The sequence below is a fragment of the Schistocerca serialis genome, chromosome 4 (genome assembly GCF_023864345.2).
Source record: "Schistocerca serialis cubense isolate TAMUIC-IGC-003099 chromosome 4, iqSchSeri2.2, whole genome shotgun sequence".
Lineage (NCBI taxonomy): Eukaryota > Metazoa > Arthropoda > Insecta > Orthoptera > Acrididae > Schistocerca > Schistocerca serialis.
This window is the reverse complement of record NC_064641.1, coordinates 432,889,081-432,909,059: the sequence shown is the minus strand read 5'-3', so window position 1 is coordinate 432,909,059 and position 19,979 is coordinate 432,889,081. Positions and strand designations below refer to the sequence as shown.

Below are 19,979 nucleotides of genomic sequence, written 5' to 3'. Positions count from 1 at the left end.
ATATTGATTGAACCAATGTGCCGTTTCGTACAAAATTTGCTGTCTTCTGCGTCCAGATCAGTATTGTTTTGTATATAGGAGAGCTGAGTTACGTTTTCAACTGTCGCAATTAAAAGCTTTAGATGACCTGCAGAATATTAATATCATCAGAAATGGTACCATAGCCTTCTGAGTTATCACTATAGCGAGACCTCAACGACAGGATGTCGATTCCACATATAATTACCGCTTCTGGGTATCGCAAGATATCTGTGCGTCTACCCTACGCCGTAAGAGCAGGCAGTGCACGAGGAGAAATCTGCCCTCGAGTGTGATATTTTCTCTCTCGCTGCAGGCCTCTTCTCGAGGGTCATCGACGAGAGCGGCACTCTGGTGGCCTCGATCTCTGGGACGAGGGACGCCCGCTACCACGCCTTCAGGCTGGGCGCCGCGCTGGGGCTGGAGACGGAGGACTCCCAGGAGCTCGTAGATTACCTGCGCTCTGTCAACGCCTCAGACTTACTGGTGGACGACGCACTTCTCACAACGGACGAGGTACGTGTATGCCACAATCTGTTATACGCACGATTTACACCTATTCCCATTTCAGGCCAAGTATTAGGTGTAAATAATGAAATAAAAAGAACCTTGATGCCTGGACAGTTATGTGTTTGATATCTCGTTTCTTCTAAGTGTATTAGTTCATGATTTTATTCGTAGCTGAAATGAACGAAGAAAGATTAGGGTTTAGCGTTCCATCTACATTGAAGTCACTAGAGGCGGAGCACAAGCTCAAATTATTTCAGAGGAACTGAAACGTCCCCTTAGAACAATTATACACGACTGTCCTTAAACTGACACACAATATTTTGTTAGCGCAACGCAATCTGACTTTCAAAATTCCCTACAAAAGAATGGCCCTGACTAACATTAAACTATACCTTTCACAAATCACTTACCTCACAAAAATCTTCGCTTTTCAAGCTACTGCAATACAGCGAGCGCCACTACTGCCAGCTAAATAAAAGATTCAAACTATGGAAGGCACTAACTACTGATAGGGATAGTTAGCAAATTAAAGATATTAATAGAGAACAAACAATGTATTTACCTTGATATCATCATATATAAATATAGCAGTTCATGACAAATTTCAAAACTCCGCCATCTCTCTCCCCACATCCACCACTGCTGGCGGCTCACCTCCAACTGAGCAACGCTACACGCTGTTCACAGCCAGCTGCCTAACACTACAATGGCGAGTATTACAACAATGCAAAGCAGCTACAGACTGCACACAGCACAGCCAGTGATTTTCATACAGAGTTGGCGTTACCAATAAAAAAACCTAAACAGCCTACTTACATAGCCCCCATGCTCCCCACAAAAAATTTTACAAATTGGTTTGGGCAGTGGCCAATACAGATTTGAAAAATTTTTTCATAATTACAATAACAAAGAAATCAAATGCACACACTTATTGATACAATGTTGGTCAAAAGCTAAAATTTTCTCACAGTCCATAAAGATAGTCCTGATCATTCATTATAACAGTAATTACAGGTTTTTTTTCACAAAGTCTCATTAGTAAAAGAAATTGCACACAGAAGTAGTGGATTTCCATGCAGTCTTGAAGAAGTAGTGTCCTTCCATCGGAAAGACAGTGCTGACTCTTGACATGCTGACAGGTAGTGGGCCACAACAGAGCAAACCCACAGCGCAGTCAGTCGAAGTTTTGAAGAGTATTGGTGGGTAGGTCATCACAGAGCAGATCCACTGTAGTCCTGGTAGAGATTACGGTATTGTTGGGCCACCAGAGGTGCAGACCCACTGCAGTCCTTGTAGAAATAATCGTATTGGTGAGTCAGCAAAGGTGTAGACCCACTGTAATCCTTGTAGAAATAATGGTATTGGTGGGTCATCAAAGATGCAGACCCACTGTAGTCCTTGTAGAGACAGCCAGCAGCCATCTGTTGTGACTGTGCAGGTGCACAATCACCATTGAAGAGTCTTGTCGATAATATAGCAAGTCCATAACCACCACTTGTGCACTCACAAAGTTTTTGGAATTGTCCTTAGAACCAGCAATGCTGTTATCCAGTCCCTTGCTGAATTATTAACACACGTGCAAACACTAACAGTCCCTACTTCTCACATATTATCCATATACTATGACCAACAGAAACGTGTGCAGTGAAATGTAACTTACAAGTATTATAATAAGATGAACTTGTGTCAATTACAATTTTATAACATGAGAATACAATTACAAAGGTACAAAATACATCACTAAAAACATAATAATACAGATAACATTTGTAGTAATAGGGGCTTTACAAAAGAATAGAAATAAACATATACATCAGTATTACAGGAATTATGACATGAGTACATAGATAAAAGATCAGAATAACTTTCGAAACATCAACTTCACACATGAGCATTAACACAAAACAGAGTAAATAATGTCTAAACATCTTTACAAAGTAAATAACACATTATTAATGCCAATTGTATTTGAGGATAACAGTATTCCTCATCGTAGTGAATGTAACTTAGTATTAGAAGAGAAAAAAGTTCTATGAAACAGTACACAGAGACAGGAAGAAAACAAATACACAAGGGTACACAAACATATAGTGGGATAACACCAGTAGGAAAGGACAGGGTTCGTTTTCAGTGTAACATGTGGTACTGCAGTCCAACCCAAAACTTCATATATCTTTCCTCTTATTTCATCCTTTGTTTCCAACAAAAAAATTCTATCTAAGCATGCTTTCTGTATTTATATGTTCACACATTTCTTACCTCAACATTTATTTCCAAGAAAATCCTACCTAAACCTGTTTTCTGTACTTTTTTTCGTATAGCCTCTCAGTGCATTTCTTCAAATTCATCGCAACTCATTCTCTTATAGGCTACTCCCTCTTAAGCTAACTTAAATCTACTGAGCTCAGATGCTAAACTAAGGGATGAGGCAATGCAGCAGCACAAAACAATTAACACAAACAGCAATGACAAAAAAATGGAAATTTGCAAAGCAAGCTACAGTAAATCTAAATTACCAAGCAATGCAACATTACAACTAATATGAGCCAATGTGCAGCAACAAGAAAAATAAATGAGTAGTAAAACTGGCTTAGCAGAGTAACACAAAGTTAAATTCAGTAACACTATGGCTGGCAAACAGCAGCTTATATCTAAACATGACATAGCTCAAGCAGGAAAAATAGTACATTAAAGATAACAATGCAGATAAGGGAAATCTATAATCACATCTTAATGTCTAAGTAATTAAAGTGGTGCACCACAACAACTTATTGTAAAAAAAATATTACCATGTACTTGAAAAGAAAATTTTGTGTTACTGTTACTAGTTCCTTCTTATTGTTCTTTCCTTTCCAAGTGCTCCTTTTTTAAAGAATGTGGATCATAAAATTATTATTTAATAGATCTGTTGACAGAAAGTGTTCACATTAGCAAATGCATTTAATTTTATTTTATGAAACCAATGCTGCACCACAGCTGGAAAACAGATGTCAAATGAAATAAGCAATTACGCAAACCAAAGCATAAAAATATCATTCAATAGTCATGTGGCATTTCGTAAGTCAGTAGCTCTCAACTCTCGTAGAAAGACACTTGTCATTATAATGGCCCCCCCTTTTTTTTTCTACCTGTGCCCCTGAAAGGCTAATGGCTTTTGTTTTCGGGCGGCTGTCGCCCAGGTGGGTGCCCGCGACGCATTACGTGCAGGTGGTCACTTAACTTTCTTATGGAAATATTTACGACAGCAGTTTCCGCTACAGTGACAGTCTCACATAAAAATATTTCACAGGTCAAGAATTAGCGTTGCAAATCTGTAGAAACAAAACCCTATAAATATAACAGTGTCCAAAAAATTTTCGCACATTTCATAACTCTTAAAGTACGATTTTGGTTTCCAACAACCTTTTTCACAAATCAGAGTCCCTAATCACTACTCATTATTCCTTACCTTATTCGTCGACACTTCTTCAGTATTTCATCATAAGAAATACGTAGCATAATCAAACTCCTCATATACGGTATCATGATCTTATTAATCATAAACATACCTCAACAGTATAATACACATCGTCGTCGTAATAATATCATCATAACACCTCAGTCAAATCTCAAAAACGTCGTAGCTTTCTGCAATAATTTCAAAACCTAAAAAAAATTCTCTGCTCATTTCAATAGTGTCATCTACCTCAAACGTACTTTAAAATCATGCTCCCTTACCAAATACATCATTCAAAGCTCTCATAGTATCACAATGATTCCGAAAAAATATGAACAGTTTACAAAGTACAGACAAAATACAGTTTCATAAGTGTGAAGTTACCCAACTGTGTATTGCGTAAACATGTGTCACTGATGTAGTAAAAAAATGTTTATCTCTCAGTTAAATGATCAGATAGCTGTGTAATTTGTGTGTTAGAGAAATATGGTACCGATGTGTAAAGTTGTATAAGCAAATACCATATTAGCTAGGGTTCCTTGTGGTTGCCACACACATGGTACACAAAGTAAGCATGTACCCCTCTGAGGATTAATGTAATTATACCCTCAGGTGTTACAGATTACAGCAATGGAATGAAATGTATCACGGAAAACTTTCTTTGTAATTCTAAAATCTTTAAAAGTAAATGTTTTAAGTACAAAATTAATCACCGAAATGCGTGTCCTGTAGCGCTAAATGTGCATCTTGTTGTAAGATAATCTCTGTGGAAGTGTCGTAGTTATTTTCCTCCGAAAGCTAAGTTCTGCAGAAGCCAATGTACTTACCTCATGATAAACAAAAGTGAAATGCTTTGCGTAGAGATATCTTAGTTATTACGCTTATTGTTGTGATGATGAAAGTACTGTGCTGTAACGTATTGTTGTGCTATGGAAAAGGCTATCTCCTTGTAGCTATACCACAAAAGTTACTAATAAAGCATGTTTTGATTTCCAGAAGAATTCAGAAAAACTGTGCAGATATAAAACAGATACACCGCAAAAGCAACATTGTAAATTGTCACTCATTAGTAGCGTCGTGATAAAACTGTGTAGTTGTCACTTAAACTAACCACTGTTTCGTCTGGTATCTCACAGAAAGTACATTAAACCCAGAATGTATTTTCAAGTAAATCAAAATGTTGCATTAAAATCTCATTAGCAGTACCAGTATGTGTCCTAAGTATGTAAGCATGGTAGTCGTTACGTAATCGTGCAACTAACAAGCAAGAATGTACAAATACAACATTGTGTCGTCTGTACACTATAACAATGCATTCGTAATTTCTGTTTTAAAATGTTCCCTAGGTTCTAGACTGGATATTTAACTTCAAACATTGTTGCATGTTAACAGTTTCTTAAAGCTGACAAAGCATACTAGAAATGTGAAGTGAAAAGTTTTATGGCAAAGACAAAGTTAAAAAGCAGCTTATCTTTCAATAAACTGTTTTACATGTGAAATGTGGTGTAAACCTTTACTCTTCCTAGTACGCAGAGTTTCAACTTCAACGCAATTATCATGTGGTATACGTCGGATTCTGTAAGGTCCATTGTAAACTAGAAAGAATTTGTGACTCAAGTGTTTCTTCTTATGTGACAATGAATGAGCTTTAATGAGAACCTTCTGACCAATATACAATTTCTTTGCATTTGCTTTACCGTGTAGTTTTCTCCTTTTGTCTGCTGCAGATTTTATATTTTTAAGAGCCAAATCAATTATGTCTTTGTGTCGAAGTTTACGTGTATTCGGGAAAGGTACAAGCTCTCTGATTCTGTTCGGTGGTTCTTCATTCTTCAGTACAAGAATAGGTGGTAAAGCAGTGGAATCATGAGGCATTTGATTCAGCACATTTTGAAATAAGTGTAAATATCTGTCCCAATGTTGATGCTTTCTGTGACAATAAAGTCTGCAAAGCTTATTGATTTCTTTCATAATCCTTTCAGACGGGTTGCAATGTGGTGAGTACAATGAAATAAAAACAGGTTTGATTTTATGATTCCGAAGCGTGCGTGACCAAACAGCAGATCTAAATTGCAGTCCGTTATTTGAAATGACTTTAGCAACGTGGCCAACTTCACGTAAGAAATTTTTAACAAAGGCGTTGGATACAGATCGTCCAGTGGCTTTACGTAACGGAGTGAAAGAAACAAATTTTGAAGTAAGTTCAACAGCGACTAGAACGTACGAAAATCCATTGGATGTTCTGACAAGGGGTCCCAAGAGATCAACAGCAGCAAATTCTTTTAATTTAGAAGGAATAATAGGAAACAACGGAGCACGATGTGAGATAGTAGATGGTTTCGCCTTTTGACAAAGTTTACAAATAGACAAGACTCTTCGAATTCGCTTTTCCACATTGTTAAAATAACAAGTCGTTCGAAGAATATGATAACATTTTCGTGGACCAAAATGTGCGTAGCTGAAATGAATGTACCAAATGAGCTTATGAACAAAATCGTCTGGAATGCAAAGTACCCATAGCTTGTCATCAACAGTGCAGCGTTTGAAGAGTATGTTGTTTCTAACCAGGTAATAACGCCGAATCTGAGTGTATGTCTTTTCATGCCATTTACTTTTGATGTCTTTCCAAATCGGATCTTTATCTTGTTCATGAGCAATGTCCTTTAAAGATGTGGTGATGAAGTTTTCAAAGGCGACTTTCTGAATGTAAAGAATACTGAAATTTTTCTCGAGGTTGCCTTCTGTGTTACTTTTCTCAAGCCCAGCCGGTGCGCGTGACAGCGCGTCCGCAACAATGTTCTCGTTGCCGGGAATGTAGACTATTGTAAAGTGGAATTCCTGCAGAAACAATGCCCAACGTTTTAACCTGTCATGATTTAATTTTGAAGACATAAGAAATTGTAATGCACGATGATCACTGTATACTTTTACGTGCTTACCAGAAAGAAAGAAACGGAACTTGTTAAATGCCCAAACGATAGCTAAAGCTTCTAATTCAGTAACGGAATAATTTTTTTCAGATTTTGTTAGCACTCGGCTAGCAAAAGCAATGGTTTTCTGAATGGTAGTGTCATTTTCTATGGCTTCTTGAAATAAATGGGCACCAAGACCGACTTTAGAAAAATCCGTTCTAAGGCAGAAATCTTGTGACAGATCTGGATGAGCTAAGATTGGCGCGTGAAGTAACGCTTCTTTCAAAGAATTGAATTCCAATTGTGCTTGTTCGTCCCAGTTCCAAATAGTATTTTTTCCAGTGAGAGAACAAAGTTTTGGTGTAACAAGAATTTGCATATTCAGAAAACGACGGTAAAAATTTACGAGACCTAGAAAGCTGCGGACTTGTCTTTTTGTGGATGGAACTGGAATGGCTCTGATTGCTTCTAACTTTTCAGGATCCGGCTGAATCCCTTCAGAAGAAATAATATGTCCCAAAAACTTCACCTTTGTCCTACCGAATTCAGACTTTTCCAAGTTAACTGTAATTCCAGATTCTGCAAAAATACGTAACAAACTGTTGAGGATGCGATTATGTTGTTCCCATGAAGCTTCTGCTATCAGAATATCGTCCACATATAAGGTGATGTGACGTTTTAAGAACTCAGGTAATATGGAATTTAACCCACGAATGAATGCTGCCGAAGAAATGTTCAAACCAAAAGGAAGTTTCCGAAACTGATAACAAACGCCGAAACAAAGGAAAGCTGTGTATTTTCTACATTCTGGATGAAATTCGATCTGATAAAAGCTGGATCTGAGATCAATGGAAGACAACACTTTTACACCATTAAAATTTTGAAGAAGTTCTTCCATCGTCTGCGGCCTGTCTGTTTCAGGAATGATGATAGTATTGATTTGTCTCGAATCTAAAACAAGCCTGATCGATCCATTTTTCTTCTCAACAACATGTAATGGGTTGTTGTATGAGCTTACTGCAGGCTCAATAATGCCCTCATTAAGCATAGATTGTATTTCTGTTCTAACACGGTCCCTATAATGCGCCGGAATTACGTATGGTCTAACACAAAATTTAGTATGCTCACGAACACGAAATTGGTATTGAAATCCCTTGATTGTTTCTGTTTTGTGAGTAAAAACTGTGGAATGTGCTTGTAAAATCTCATAAAGGTCCTGCCTATCAGTGTCATTACAATTCTCAATTGTTTGAATTTTATTCTGAATTAACTCATTAATTTCAAATATGCCGTCGATGTCATCCCTGTCAGTACTTGCAGAGTGATTGTTAGTGTCTAGTTCCGTAGAAAATTCCGAACTGTTGTCTAACAGAACGTAAAGCCGATTAATTTCCTCATCATGGTTTGAGAGCCAGTCTTCAAATTTCAAAGCTATTGACTTACCTTCTTTCTCTAAACTTATTTCAGCATCGTGAAAGTTTAAGATTGCTTTGAATTCATTCAAAAAGTCTACTCCCAATATAATTTCCGTCGACAATAATGGAACAATAAGAAAGTTCGTAGAGAAGCTGTGGCTTTGACAAAATAATTCTAAGTTGGTTTGTTGGCGTACATCTACACTTTTTCCAAAGATTGCACCTTGTAATTTAATCTTACGTAACGGAAGTGTGGGGCAGTCGTTCGATTTGTTGCATTTGCTAAAGGCTGTTTCACTAATTACTGAGATGGGACTGACAGAGTCAAGTACTGCCGTAAATTTTACGTCATTTACAGTAATGTGAATCACAGGATATGCAATGTTGTTAAGTTTTACGTCGTGTTCCTGAAGTAAGATGTCCCTAATGTCTTCCATTTTTACGTAATTACTAGCTACGGCAGCTGCGTCATCAGTTTCATAAGTACGTTTTGTGGCAGCCAGCGGTGTGAGTCATTGCCTATGGTCTCTTTGTTGGCGCACATCGTTATTGGGGTTTGGAGACCTAACTTCTACAAATTCACCGTGACGAGAAGGCCCTGCTCTGTTTGAATCCCGCCAGTTCTGATGCAATTCAGGTCTGTCGTTACGATCACATCGTCTGTCGTCATGTCGGTAGTTCCTGTAGTTTCTTTCTTGGCGGTTAAGTGGTGGAGAATTTCTCCCTGAATCGTAACTGCGCGCTGGACCGTTGCGTCTAACGTTATTCTGTCTCCCGTAATAATAATTATTTTGGTTCCCATATTGTCTGTTTCTCTGATTGTCTCTGTGATAGTCACTACCGCGGAGAGGTGATCTTTCCCTGTAATTATTACTACTCTGCCAACGGTTGTCGTACGGGTGGTGTCTATTTTGGTCACGATTTGCGTTGTAAGAATAGACCTGTTGCGTCCAGTTATTGTTTCTGTCGTCACGGAATTGTGACGGATGTGACCTGTAGTGATTGTTTTCCTGTTCCCGCGTTCCCCGATTGTCAGTGTCAATTTCCAGTTCTTGTAAGAGTCCCTGAAATGCTTCAATGTCGTCTTTGCAACGTCCTGCCAAAATAATATGTCGTAAATGTTCAGGCAGTTTGATTAAGCAAATGCGGATGAGTTCTGAGGGGCTGTATGGGTTTGAAAGATACTGATTCTTATGCAACATGTCTTCAAAATATTTCATAAGACTGGAAAATTCAGATTGTTCGAAATGTTTCATCATTATGATGCTATGTTTTACTCGATCTTGTGTGGCTTGAGACCAATATGCTGAGAGGAAGGCATGGTAAAACTCTCCTTCACTGTGGCAATCGTGAATTACCGATCGCATTCTTACAGCTGGTTCATTCTCCAAGTAGCCACACATAAATTCTAATCTGTGTTCTAACGACCAGTTGGGAGGAAAACAATGCGAGAATTGATGGAGCCATGCTTGTGGATGAATGTCGTTGCCAGAATTCTTAAATGTTTTGAATTTACGTGTAGTGATGAACAGCTTATAGTCAAAATCATCATGTCGCCGAGTCGCATATCGGTCATTGTTAGGTCGTGTCGGCCGTTTCATCTCAAAATTCGGTGCACATTGCCAATTTCTTTCATAACTTCCGAAATGCCCTGTGTTATTATTTTGTGGCTCTTCCGTATTTCTGTGTCCCTCTTCCCATATTGGGGCGCGAGTATCCTCTGAAATACGTAATTCTTGTATTACCTGTGTCAGCTGATCTTGTACTTCCCGGATTTCTCTTTTGTACTGTGTATTGATTTGATTTTGATTCTGTTTGAATTTTCTAATTTGTTCATACTCTTCTGTGTCAGTGAAGGCTACAGGTCTTGTGTCATTCAGATCATCATCTACCTTTGTAGATAAGTTAGTGACCTGATCCGAAAGTTTGGCTACTTTCTCCGATAGTGAACACATTTCCTCAGTGTGTTTTTCTGAACCAAGTTTCAGTATGTAAGTAGGCTGTTTAGGTTTTTTTTTTTGGTAACGCCAACTCTGTATGAAAATCACTGGCTGTGCTGTATGCAGTCTGTGGCTGCTTTGCATTGTTGTAATACTCGCCATTGTAGTGTTAGGCAGCTGGCTGTGAACAGCGCGTAGCGTTGCTCAGTTGGAGGTGAGCCGCCAGCAGTGGTGGATGTGGGGAGAGAGATGGCGGAGTTTTGAAATTTGTCATGAACTGCTATATTTATATATGATGATATCAAGGTAAATACATTGTTTGTTCTCTATTAATATCTTTAATTTGCTAACTATCCCTATCAGTAGTTAGTGCCTTCCATAGTTTGAATCTTTTATTTAGCTGGCAGTAGTGGCGCTCGCTGTATTGCAGTAGCTTGAACAGCGAAGATTTTTGTGAGGTAAGTGATTTGTGAAAGGTATAGTTTAATGTTAGTCAGGGCCATTCTTTTGTAGGGAGTTTTGAAAGTCAGATTGCGTTGCGCTAACAAAATATTGTGTGTCAGTTTAAGGACAGTCGTGTATAATTGTTCTAAGGGGACGTTTCAGAACCATTTATCTGGAGTGGTTTAGGGAACTCACGGAAATTAACCCGAATGCGACTCCAGCCTGCTAATCACTGTGCCACCTCGCTCGGTTTACTGGTGGCTGCTATTTAACCGACAGTTGAGGTATTATTTCAGAATAAAATTCAGTCATCAGTTACTCAATTGTGGAATCTATTTCGCTTTACCAGGTTCAACAGATTAATTAATCTGTCATCTTCAACAGATTAATATTGGTTTAATGTATGTCAAGTGGTTTTCACAGAATTATAATGTCATGACATGCCGTAAAGTTTACATCATTTGTCATAATTATAAAAACTGATTGATAATTTCCAGTAAGCGAATCACTTTATGTACATAGAGAAAATGTGCTAGCAGCAATGTGTCTCCAATTATCACATATAATATGTACATTTCTGACGTGCCATGGCATTATTCAGTGAAGAAGATACTGCCGCCTACTAAACCAATATTAAGCTTTTGGAGATCAATCTAATCCTCTGAAACGGGCAAATCTAAATAAATTTCCTCATTACCCAACTAATGGCTGAATATTATTCTGAAATTTATTCCTTCATTTTCTTTGCTTGCATTTTACTTCTTCGTGTTTTCTTTTCGACCTTATTTTGCAGATGTTTCTGTTTGACCCAAAACCACTTCAGCTTCTAACTTTGCTTCTTCTTATGTTCATCTGCCCGTGTTCTCTTACATGTAACACTTGATTTAGCTTCAAAGTTATGCTTGTCGAATAAAGTTTTGAATGCAGCTCTGTCCTGCAGAGTCTTGCTTGTAATTCCAATTTCTGGAAGATCTTACTTAAATTCTAATTCTAATTTCACTGACAGAACAAGGAAGAAAATCCTTATTGAAAATGTAAACCTGTTTTCCTCATACCAATGTAAATCTGTTTTTATCATACCGACAAGAAACAGAAAAGCAACATTTTTAGATGATGCACGTGCACTCATTAACAACTGAATTTGGGACACTTACCGAGTGTACACCACTCCCTTCAATCCTGATAACGACGGCGAAGGATCAAGGAGCAGATTTCACGACACACGGAAAGCATTCAAGAGACATCGTGATCAATCCCTTCGTGAGACTGTGGTGATTGTTTGGATGTGTATCCTAATCGTGTACGTCTCGATCGGTGGTATCATACATTAGATCAATAATACAGGAGAGTATCCAAATCAAGACGGTCATTTAGTTTTAACTTAAAAATACTGTAAAATGTCAAGTTATCTTTTAAAGCACGTAATGAATACTATATACAGTCACCGGTTCTAAAATATCTGCATTGGATAAGATTAATAATCCTTGTTTCCGTTATTGTTATTTCATACCCCTCGCTCTATATGGGCGTGGTGTGGGCTGCCAGCGGTAAAATATCTTGCTCTTCAGCCTAGAGCGTTTGCAAAAATTAATAAAGAAATGACGAAATGTGTGTATGGATGAAAAAATTACAAAATATTTACATGCAATGTAGAGGTGATTGCAAATATAAAGAGTGGTTTTCATTATTTAAAGTTTTAAAAGGAAAATAAAAAATCTGACAGGTGGACATACAAAAGAGGAAAACGGACAAATTATAATTTAAAAATTAAAATGAGTGACAACTTTCGTAAAAATTAAGCACTACACTGTCACTAAAGAGCTGAAAGGCCTACGCTAGGGGAAGAATTCGGGGGCAGATTAAACACTTGGATGATGGTGCGTATAAGTTCAGAAGCCTCTGGATGGTATCCGTTGACAGGTAGTAAGATGGATACGGAGAGAGACGAAATGAAGAATGAGTCGTGGGTGGGCGAGGCCCTGGAGTCAGAACAGGAAAGGAGGTAGTGAAATGAAGAAGGAAACAGGGGGGAAACCCTGACATGAATGGAGATAGGGGGAATGCTATAGCTGAAAGGACGGATAAATATCGAAGCGGACTTCATTATCCTGGAAAGGGAGTCGGTTGAAGTTGCGTTCGGACAGGGTATGGAGAGTGGACTGTGGGACGTGTTTGTAAGGTCGCGACAGCATGCCAGGTTGGTGATAAGAGTGGAGAAAGTGCGTTTATTACAATCTAGTTTGCCGGTACTGTAAGAGGTGCAGAGGTGTTCGATGTGGGGAAGGAAGGATGTGAATGTGAAGAGAGGATAGAGGATCCATGTGGAGGAAGGTACACATGTCGTCAGAGCTTAGTCTTTTCAGTAAAGGACCATTTTACATCTCGTGACAGCTATGTGATAGTATAGCCTTAAGAGGCAAGAAAACAGAATTGAAAGATTTACTTATAACAGAATGATATGAAAATACGTATGTTATCTGTCCCAAGGGCCTTACATTGTTTTGGGTGCTCATGTAGAACATGGCAACAGCAATCTTACATATCAGTTTGTTTGCATCTTCAATGAAATATTAAAGAAAAATACTGAGAGCACAATTTGCTTGTCCGGGAACGGCCTACAGTATAGTGCAAGAAAATAAGAAAAAACATAAGAAGGCACCAGCGTGTACATACAGGATATGTCTCATTGCTAAGCTCTGATATGAGAAATTAAATTAAATTATGTGAAAGCTTATGTATGTGTAGTAATACTATTCCTAGGTGCTTAAAACGTTATCGAGAAATATATGAAAATCAATTACGCTTTGTTATGATGCGCTACTAAAGTAGACGGTACAAGACGAAAGGCACTCTGAAGATAGAATGAAATACAGGAGATAAAAAGAAATTAAAAATGTAAAATGCATGGGAGTGTACTTGTATCCCCTCGTTATCACGTATCAAAATTGCAATCGAATAGAAACCGGCGAGAACCCTTACACAATTTTGTACACAGCTTTTAAATGCCTGACAAGTGCTGAAGTAAAATGTACGTAATGTTATTTTCATAATTTTTGTAACGTACTACTGTCTGATGGCTTGTTTGTGCGGCTCTGTACATACACCCTTTGCTTAATATTGTGTATATTTTTTAGCTTTTGCAGTGGCACTAGATAATGATCGATAGGTTGGAATTGCAATCATGAATTGAAGTAACTTATTTTCTATAATCAATGACAAACGTGTTGTCTTTCAATAAATAAATTAATTAATTAATTAAATTAAATTAAATTAAATTAATCTTCATGAGTTAGAAGCACGTCCATTGAACGTAATCACTATAATAACAGTCCGATATAATACTTTTAAACTGTACCGCTGTCCTCGAGTATTAGTCTACAGACTACACGACGGGCAGATACCGTTTGTCACCACGATAAGTGAGTGTAGGTCATTAAAAATTGATTGCAATCGTAAATCATAGGTTAGTCCTTTAAAAAATCCCTTGATTACATTGGCGATGTAAAGCTACCAGTTTCCCAAACCTTTTATCTTGAACACTTGATTTGTGAAGTACAAAAGGAGTAAACACTTGCGCATTTGTGATTACGTAAGGCATTCATCCTGGCACACCGCTTACTATGGAAATAGGACGTAAATTTTGTGCAGTCATTAACTGTAATGTAAGATGAAGGATTTAGTAACATAGAGAACGAGTTAAAATGCCAGTTTGAACACCATAGAGAGGTAGAATAGTCGTGAACGCAAGACAAGGTAACGAATGACAATATTTGCGTGGGAAACACTAGCAAAACTTTTCGCGGTCTTTTAAGAAAATAATATTCTGTATACAACAGTCCATGTTTTTTTCTACATCTATGTTATTACATAGTCTTACTGTTATTGATAATGGATAGAACTTACGGAATACAAAATAAATGTAACTTCTGACAAAAACTTGTGCTCATACATTCTTGTCGTTGATGTGTCTGTTGAAATCTTCCAAACGGTACACTTTTTAAGTGAGTTCTGATATTTTGCAGATATATTTCTTAAATTGCAATCATTGTATCTCTTCTACTATTTTTGTAACTTACTGCATGTACTTATATAAAACGATTTGAAGTGTTACCAAATCGGGAATGCTTGATTTAATTTTACTTTTGTCCCACATGCTTATTCATTTATTGTGCTCTGTTGTATATTAATGGAAAAGGAGAGACATGTACTGTGTTGTTATAGGAATTTTAGGTGTCCTGACGATCTGCTGATATTCAGTCGTTCTTTCAGTATTAGAAGGTGGTTTGGGTAGGCAGTGTTGTGTTGTATATCAGGGTTTGTTATTTTTATTATGATTCTTGTTTGTTTGGTTAAGTGTTTGTCTTTGGTCACTCGTATTAATTATGAAATTTTGTTTTCTGAAACTGCGATTATTTGTTGTTGTGAGAAGTGATTTTTTTTCTTTCACTTCACATATTCTTGCTGCGTCATTAGAGAATACGTCAACCTTTGATCTTTACTACTCTTATCTAGTTTCATCACGGGCATTTACTGTTGTATGGAATTTTGCGACCACGTATACATCATCTCTTGTATTGTTGGTCTCTGGCTCTGAGAATAAAGCGCCTTTCCTGTTTGCTTGCTGTTGATGTAGTGTAAAGAAAAATTGATTTTTATGTCTTGGAAATGTTTTTGTCGACGTGTTCTTTCTCTGTTGTAAGTAGTGTTAATGGCTACAGCTCTGATCTCTTTTTGTTTCTAGTTCCAGTTTGTGTTTCAGACAGATATTGCGATGCCCATGTGTGTATCGACAGGTCGTTGTTATTTAGGATTATGTCAGTGTTTTTTTTAGGTTCTAAATACTTTTTCTTTCAGTGGGAATAGTAACTATTTCAAGATGTAGTTGGTTGTGTCAGTTGGTTGTAACAGACAGACAGGGTGGGATTCATGAGGGTAATTGTTGCCCAGTGTATATTCTACTGTATAGAAGCTGTTTGTGTCTTTGGAAGCATGCTGTATGAATGATAACGGTTAATAGCACGGTGTGTATTTTGAGAACAGACATGTCAGTCCGATACCGGTAAACATTAGAGCTGAATTTTATGTCAGTGCAAGTGAGACGGCCGAAATAAAAAAAAATTGTCCAGTTTGCCCAGATAATATTATGGACGAAATCATATAAAAATGCACATAAAACGTCGTCATTTTTTTATTGGTTAAGAGACACAGCTGTTAGAATATAACCCAAACAAATACACACAGGTGGCTTTAAGCAAAGGCAGGTGATGAAGTTCGACATTGATTTTTACGAACACTGCCACCTGCGACTGCAGCGAACTTCCGATTTCTTTGGACAATATCACTTGTCTTCCTTCTGCGGTTATCTTGACGTTGTTGTATGAGAGCAGCAACATTCATAATATAAATGATCAGTTCTTCTCATGTGATTACTCTTTTCTCTGATGACCTCGCCTTTCACCCATCCCTACAGATAAGAAATCTAAAGAGGTGAGGCCAGGAAACGTCATCATTACTGCCGATCCATCTTCCGGGGAATGTTAGATGATCTGACACCTGACGACTAGAATGTACAAAGGGGCCCGTCATGCTGCAATAACATAACCATCGCTGTAGCCCAAGGAACGTCTTCCAATAGAGCTGAAAGCACGTTTTCAAAAAAGCCTGGATAGCGGCGCCTTCTAACTCACAGTGATAACACAACAGCCCAATCAACTAATTGTCCATCACACCATTCCACATATTTACGGAGGAGTGTTCCTGTAAATTTCTCTCCTCAAAGACATTTGAGTTTTATCAGATTACTATTCTGTGTTATTGACACCTACATGAGTAAATTACCTTCCCCAGTGAAGAGTATCAGTAGGACTACTCGGCGACTTGCAATTAGGCAACCATAAACTACAAACTGTCTGTCTTTGACTCCTTCTGCTGTGAGTGATGCCATGCAGACGTAATGACGCCATGTTCTTGTATGCCTAACGTCGATACGTGCAGAAATTCTATGTGCTCTTGTTGCAGGACTATGTTCTACCAAAGAAGTAGTGTATCCTACTTCTTCCACACCCAGTTCATTCGTTCGTTCAGATAGGCATTTCTGCTGGGCACTGCCCCACTCTCTCGCAGTTTCCTTTAGTGAAAACACAGAGTAAACACTCTTGAACCTGTCACTCCGTGGTTAGGATATCGTCTACCATATTCTCTACAAGTAACATTGGCAGCATTTCCACACACAAACACCATGTCAGCATCCATGTCGTTGTTGTTGTGATCTTCAGTCCTGAGACTACGTGCTACTCCATCCTGTGCAAGCTTCTTCATCTCCCAGTACTTACTGCAACCTACATCCTTCTGAATCTGCTTAGTGAATTCATCTCTTGGTCTCCCTCTACGATTTTTACCCTCCACGCTGCCCTCCAGTACTAAATTGGTGATCCCTGGATGCCTCAGAACATGTCCTACCAACCAATCCCTTCTTCTAGTCAAGTTGTGCCACAAACTTCTCTTTTCCCCAATCCTATTCAATACCTCCTCATTAGTTATGTGATCTACCAATATAATCTTCAGCATTCCTCTGTAGCACCACATTTTGAAAACTTCTATTCTCTTCGTGTCCAAACTATTTATCGCCCATGTTTCACTTCCATACATGGCTACACTCCATACAAATACTTCCAGAAACGACTTCCTGACACTTAAATCTATACTCTATGTTAACAAATTTCTCTTCTTCAGAAACGTTTTCCTTGCCATTGCCAGTCTACATTTTACATTCTCTCTACTTCGACCATCATCAGTTATTTTGCTCCCCAAATAGCAAAACTCGTTTACTACTTTAAGTGTCTCATTCCCTAATCTAATTCCCTCAGCATCACCCGACTTAATTCGACTACATTCCATTATCCTCGTTTTGCTTTTGTTGATGTTCATCTTATATCCTCCTTTCAAGACACTATCCATTCCATTCAACTGCTCTTCCAAGTCCTTTGCTGTCTCTGACAGAATTACAATGTCATCGGCGAACCTCAAAGTTTTTATTTCTTCTCCATGGATTTTAATACCTACTCTGAATTTTTCTTTTGTTTCCTTTACTGCTTGCTCAATATACAGATTGAATAACATCGGGGAAAGGCAACAACCCTGTCTTACTCCCATCCCAACCACTGCTTCCCTTTCATGTCCCCCAACTCTTATAACTGCCATCTGGTTTCTGTACAAATTGTAAATAGCCTTTCGCTCCCTGTGTTTTACCCTTGCCACCTTTAGAATTTGAAAGAGAGTATTCCAATCAACAGAAATATGGAATCACCGAAAACACGATACATCACCATGACTAACACGGTTTAGGCAACCGATAGCCATTCAAAACAGCTTCCAGATGTCTCGGAATGGGTAATGTACTTACGTCTGTGTGCTTCTCAAGGTAATCCTATACCATGTTTCCTGGAAAATAGTCGCAAATTCAGGTAACGAAGATGGAGGTGGATAGCGACCACGCATTCTTCTCTTCAAGGCAGATCACAAAGGATCAGTAGTACTAAGATGTGGTGACTGAGGTGACCAGCGAGGTGAGACAACTGATCCTCGTGCTCACAAAACCAGACCTTGAAGATGCGAGCTGTGTGAACGTAGGCCCTCTTGTTTTGGTATACAACATCGGCATAGGAGAACAAACATTGTGCAATGGGATGAATCCGATCAGCCTAAACGGTGAATTAAATTTAGACAGTAATCCAACCTTGCAGAATAGCAATGGGGCCCAACAAATACCACGATATGACTGCCCAAATCATCATCGAACCCCTGCCTTTTTTCGCCCTTGGGACGTAAGCTCGGCCGCAAATTGGGGACAGTATGAAAGAAGACTCATCCTACCAAGTGACCTTCCTCCATTGCTCCGTAATCCAGTTTTTATGCCTTCAGCACTACGTTTTCCGGTTAAATGCAACAGAATCGCTGGTGTGTGGTTTTTGGAATTACCAGCTCACCTCGCAGTTCCTTGCTGATGGAACGCCCTTCGTTCTGTTTTGGTGTTGGTAAGGGTCGCTTGTACGGCATTCAGTCGCCCAGTGACTTTTGCAACTATCATCCCCTGTTTTTCACCAGAATCGTCTAACATGACTGTCTGTCACGATCATTCAACACACACTATCATCAGCGATTTGACATAGCGGATGACTTTTTTTCTCTTTCCCTGTATACGGCAGAAATTTTCGATATCGTGCCTCCTGAAACACCAAACACTTCGGATACCTTGGTTACGGAAGCACCGACCATACAAGCATCAACGGCTGGCCCACACTCTAATTCACTTAGATCCTACATAATGTGCTCACATCTGCACAGTACACTGTTCTGACCAAGACTGCAGCCGCTGGTGAAGTATCAGTGCAGCAGTAGTGCAGTAGCGAGTCGCATATTTAGCTTTCATATTTGTTTTGTAGTTTGATTCTTAATTTCTTTCCGAGTGTTTGTGTGCTTGTATATTTAATTACGTAAAATCGGATTCTCGTATCTGACAGGAGTAATATTGCTTATTGATAGCCATAGAGTATAAACTCGCGGAGTCGTTAGATATTAGCAGTAGGATGGATAGGGTGTGTGCGTGCTGTGTGCGGGCGCAGGAGGAGCTGGCCGCGGTTCGGAGCAGCTGTGCGTGCCGTTGGCCTCGGTCAGCCGCTTTCAGCTTGCGACCTCGAGGTGCAGCGACGGTGGAGGGTCTGGCGCGTCGCTTGAGACACCCCAGGTGTCGCTTGCTGCGTCCGCTAACTCAGCCGCCGAAGCACCTTCTATTGTAGCCGGCGCGTTTGGGCCGCCCTCACCTCAGGGTGAGTGGCGGACTGCAACGCGTTTCCGTCGCTGGAGGCGGAGGGCTAATGTGGAGGCTGGCCGGCTGGCCTCGCCCGTTCATTCTGTCAGTGGGCAGGTGGCCGCTCCTTCAGCAGGGCCCGAGCAGGCACACGGGGGCAAAGGCTTGCTGGTTATTGGGAGCTCCCACGTTAGGCGGGTTATGGAGCCCTTTAGGGAAACAGCGTACAGGGCCGGAAAGAAATCCAACGTGCACTCGGTTTGTCTGCCGGGGGGCCTCATCCAAGATGTGGAGGCTGCCTTGCCTGCGGCTATCGAGTGTACAGGGTGCAATAGTCTGCAAGTAGTTGCTCACGTCGGCACCAATGATGCCTGTCGCTTGGGTACTGAGGTGATCCTCAGTTCGTACAGGCGTCTGGCGGATTTGGTGAAGACCGCTGGCCTCTCACGCGGGGTGCAAGCAGAGCTCTCTATTTGCAGCATCGTTCCCATAGTGGAT

The 19,979-nt window shown here is 39.4% G+C and overlaps 1 protein-coding gene across 1 annotated transcript in view; it reads left to right on the top strand.

Moving 5' to 3' along the window:
* LOC126474517 (venom carboxylesterase-6-like) overlaps positions 1–19,979 on the top strand; it is a 55,514-nt gene that overhangs the window by 8,171 nt on the left and 27,364 nt on the right. Inside the window, exon 3 of the mRNA XM_050101987.1 lies at positions 335–534. Within this exon, the coding sequence (XP_049957944.1) occupies positions 335–534 (200 nt within the window). The remainder of the gene's footprint in view (positions 1–334; positions 535–19,979) is intronic.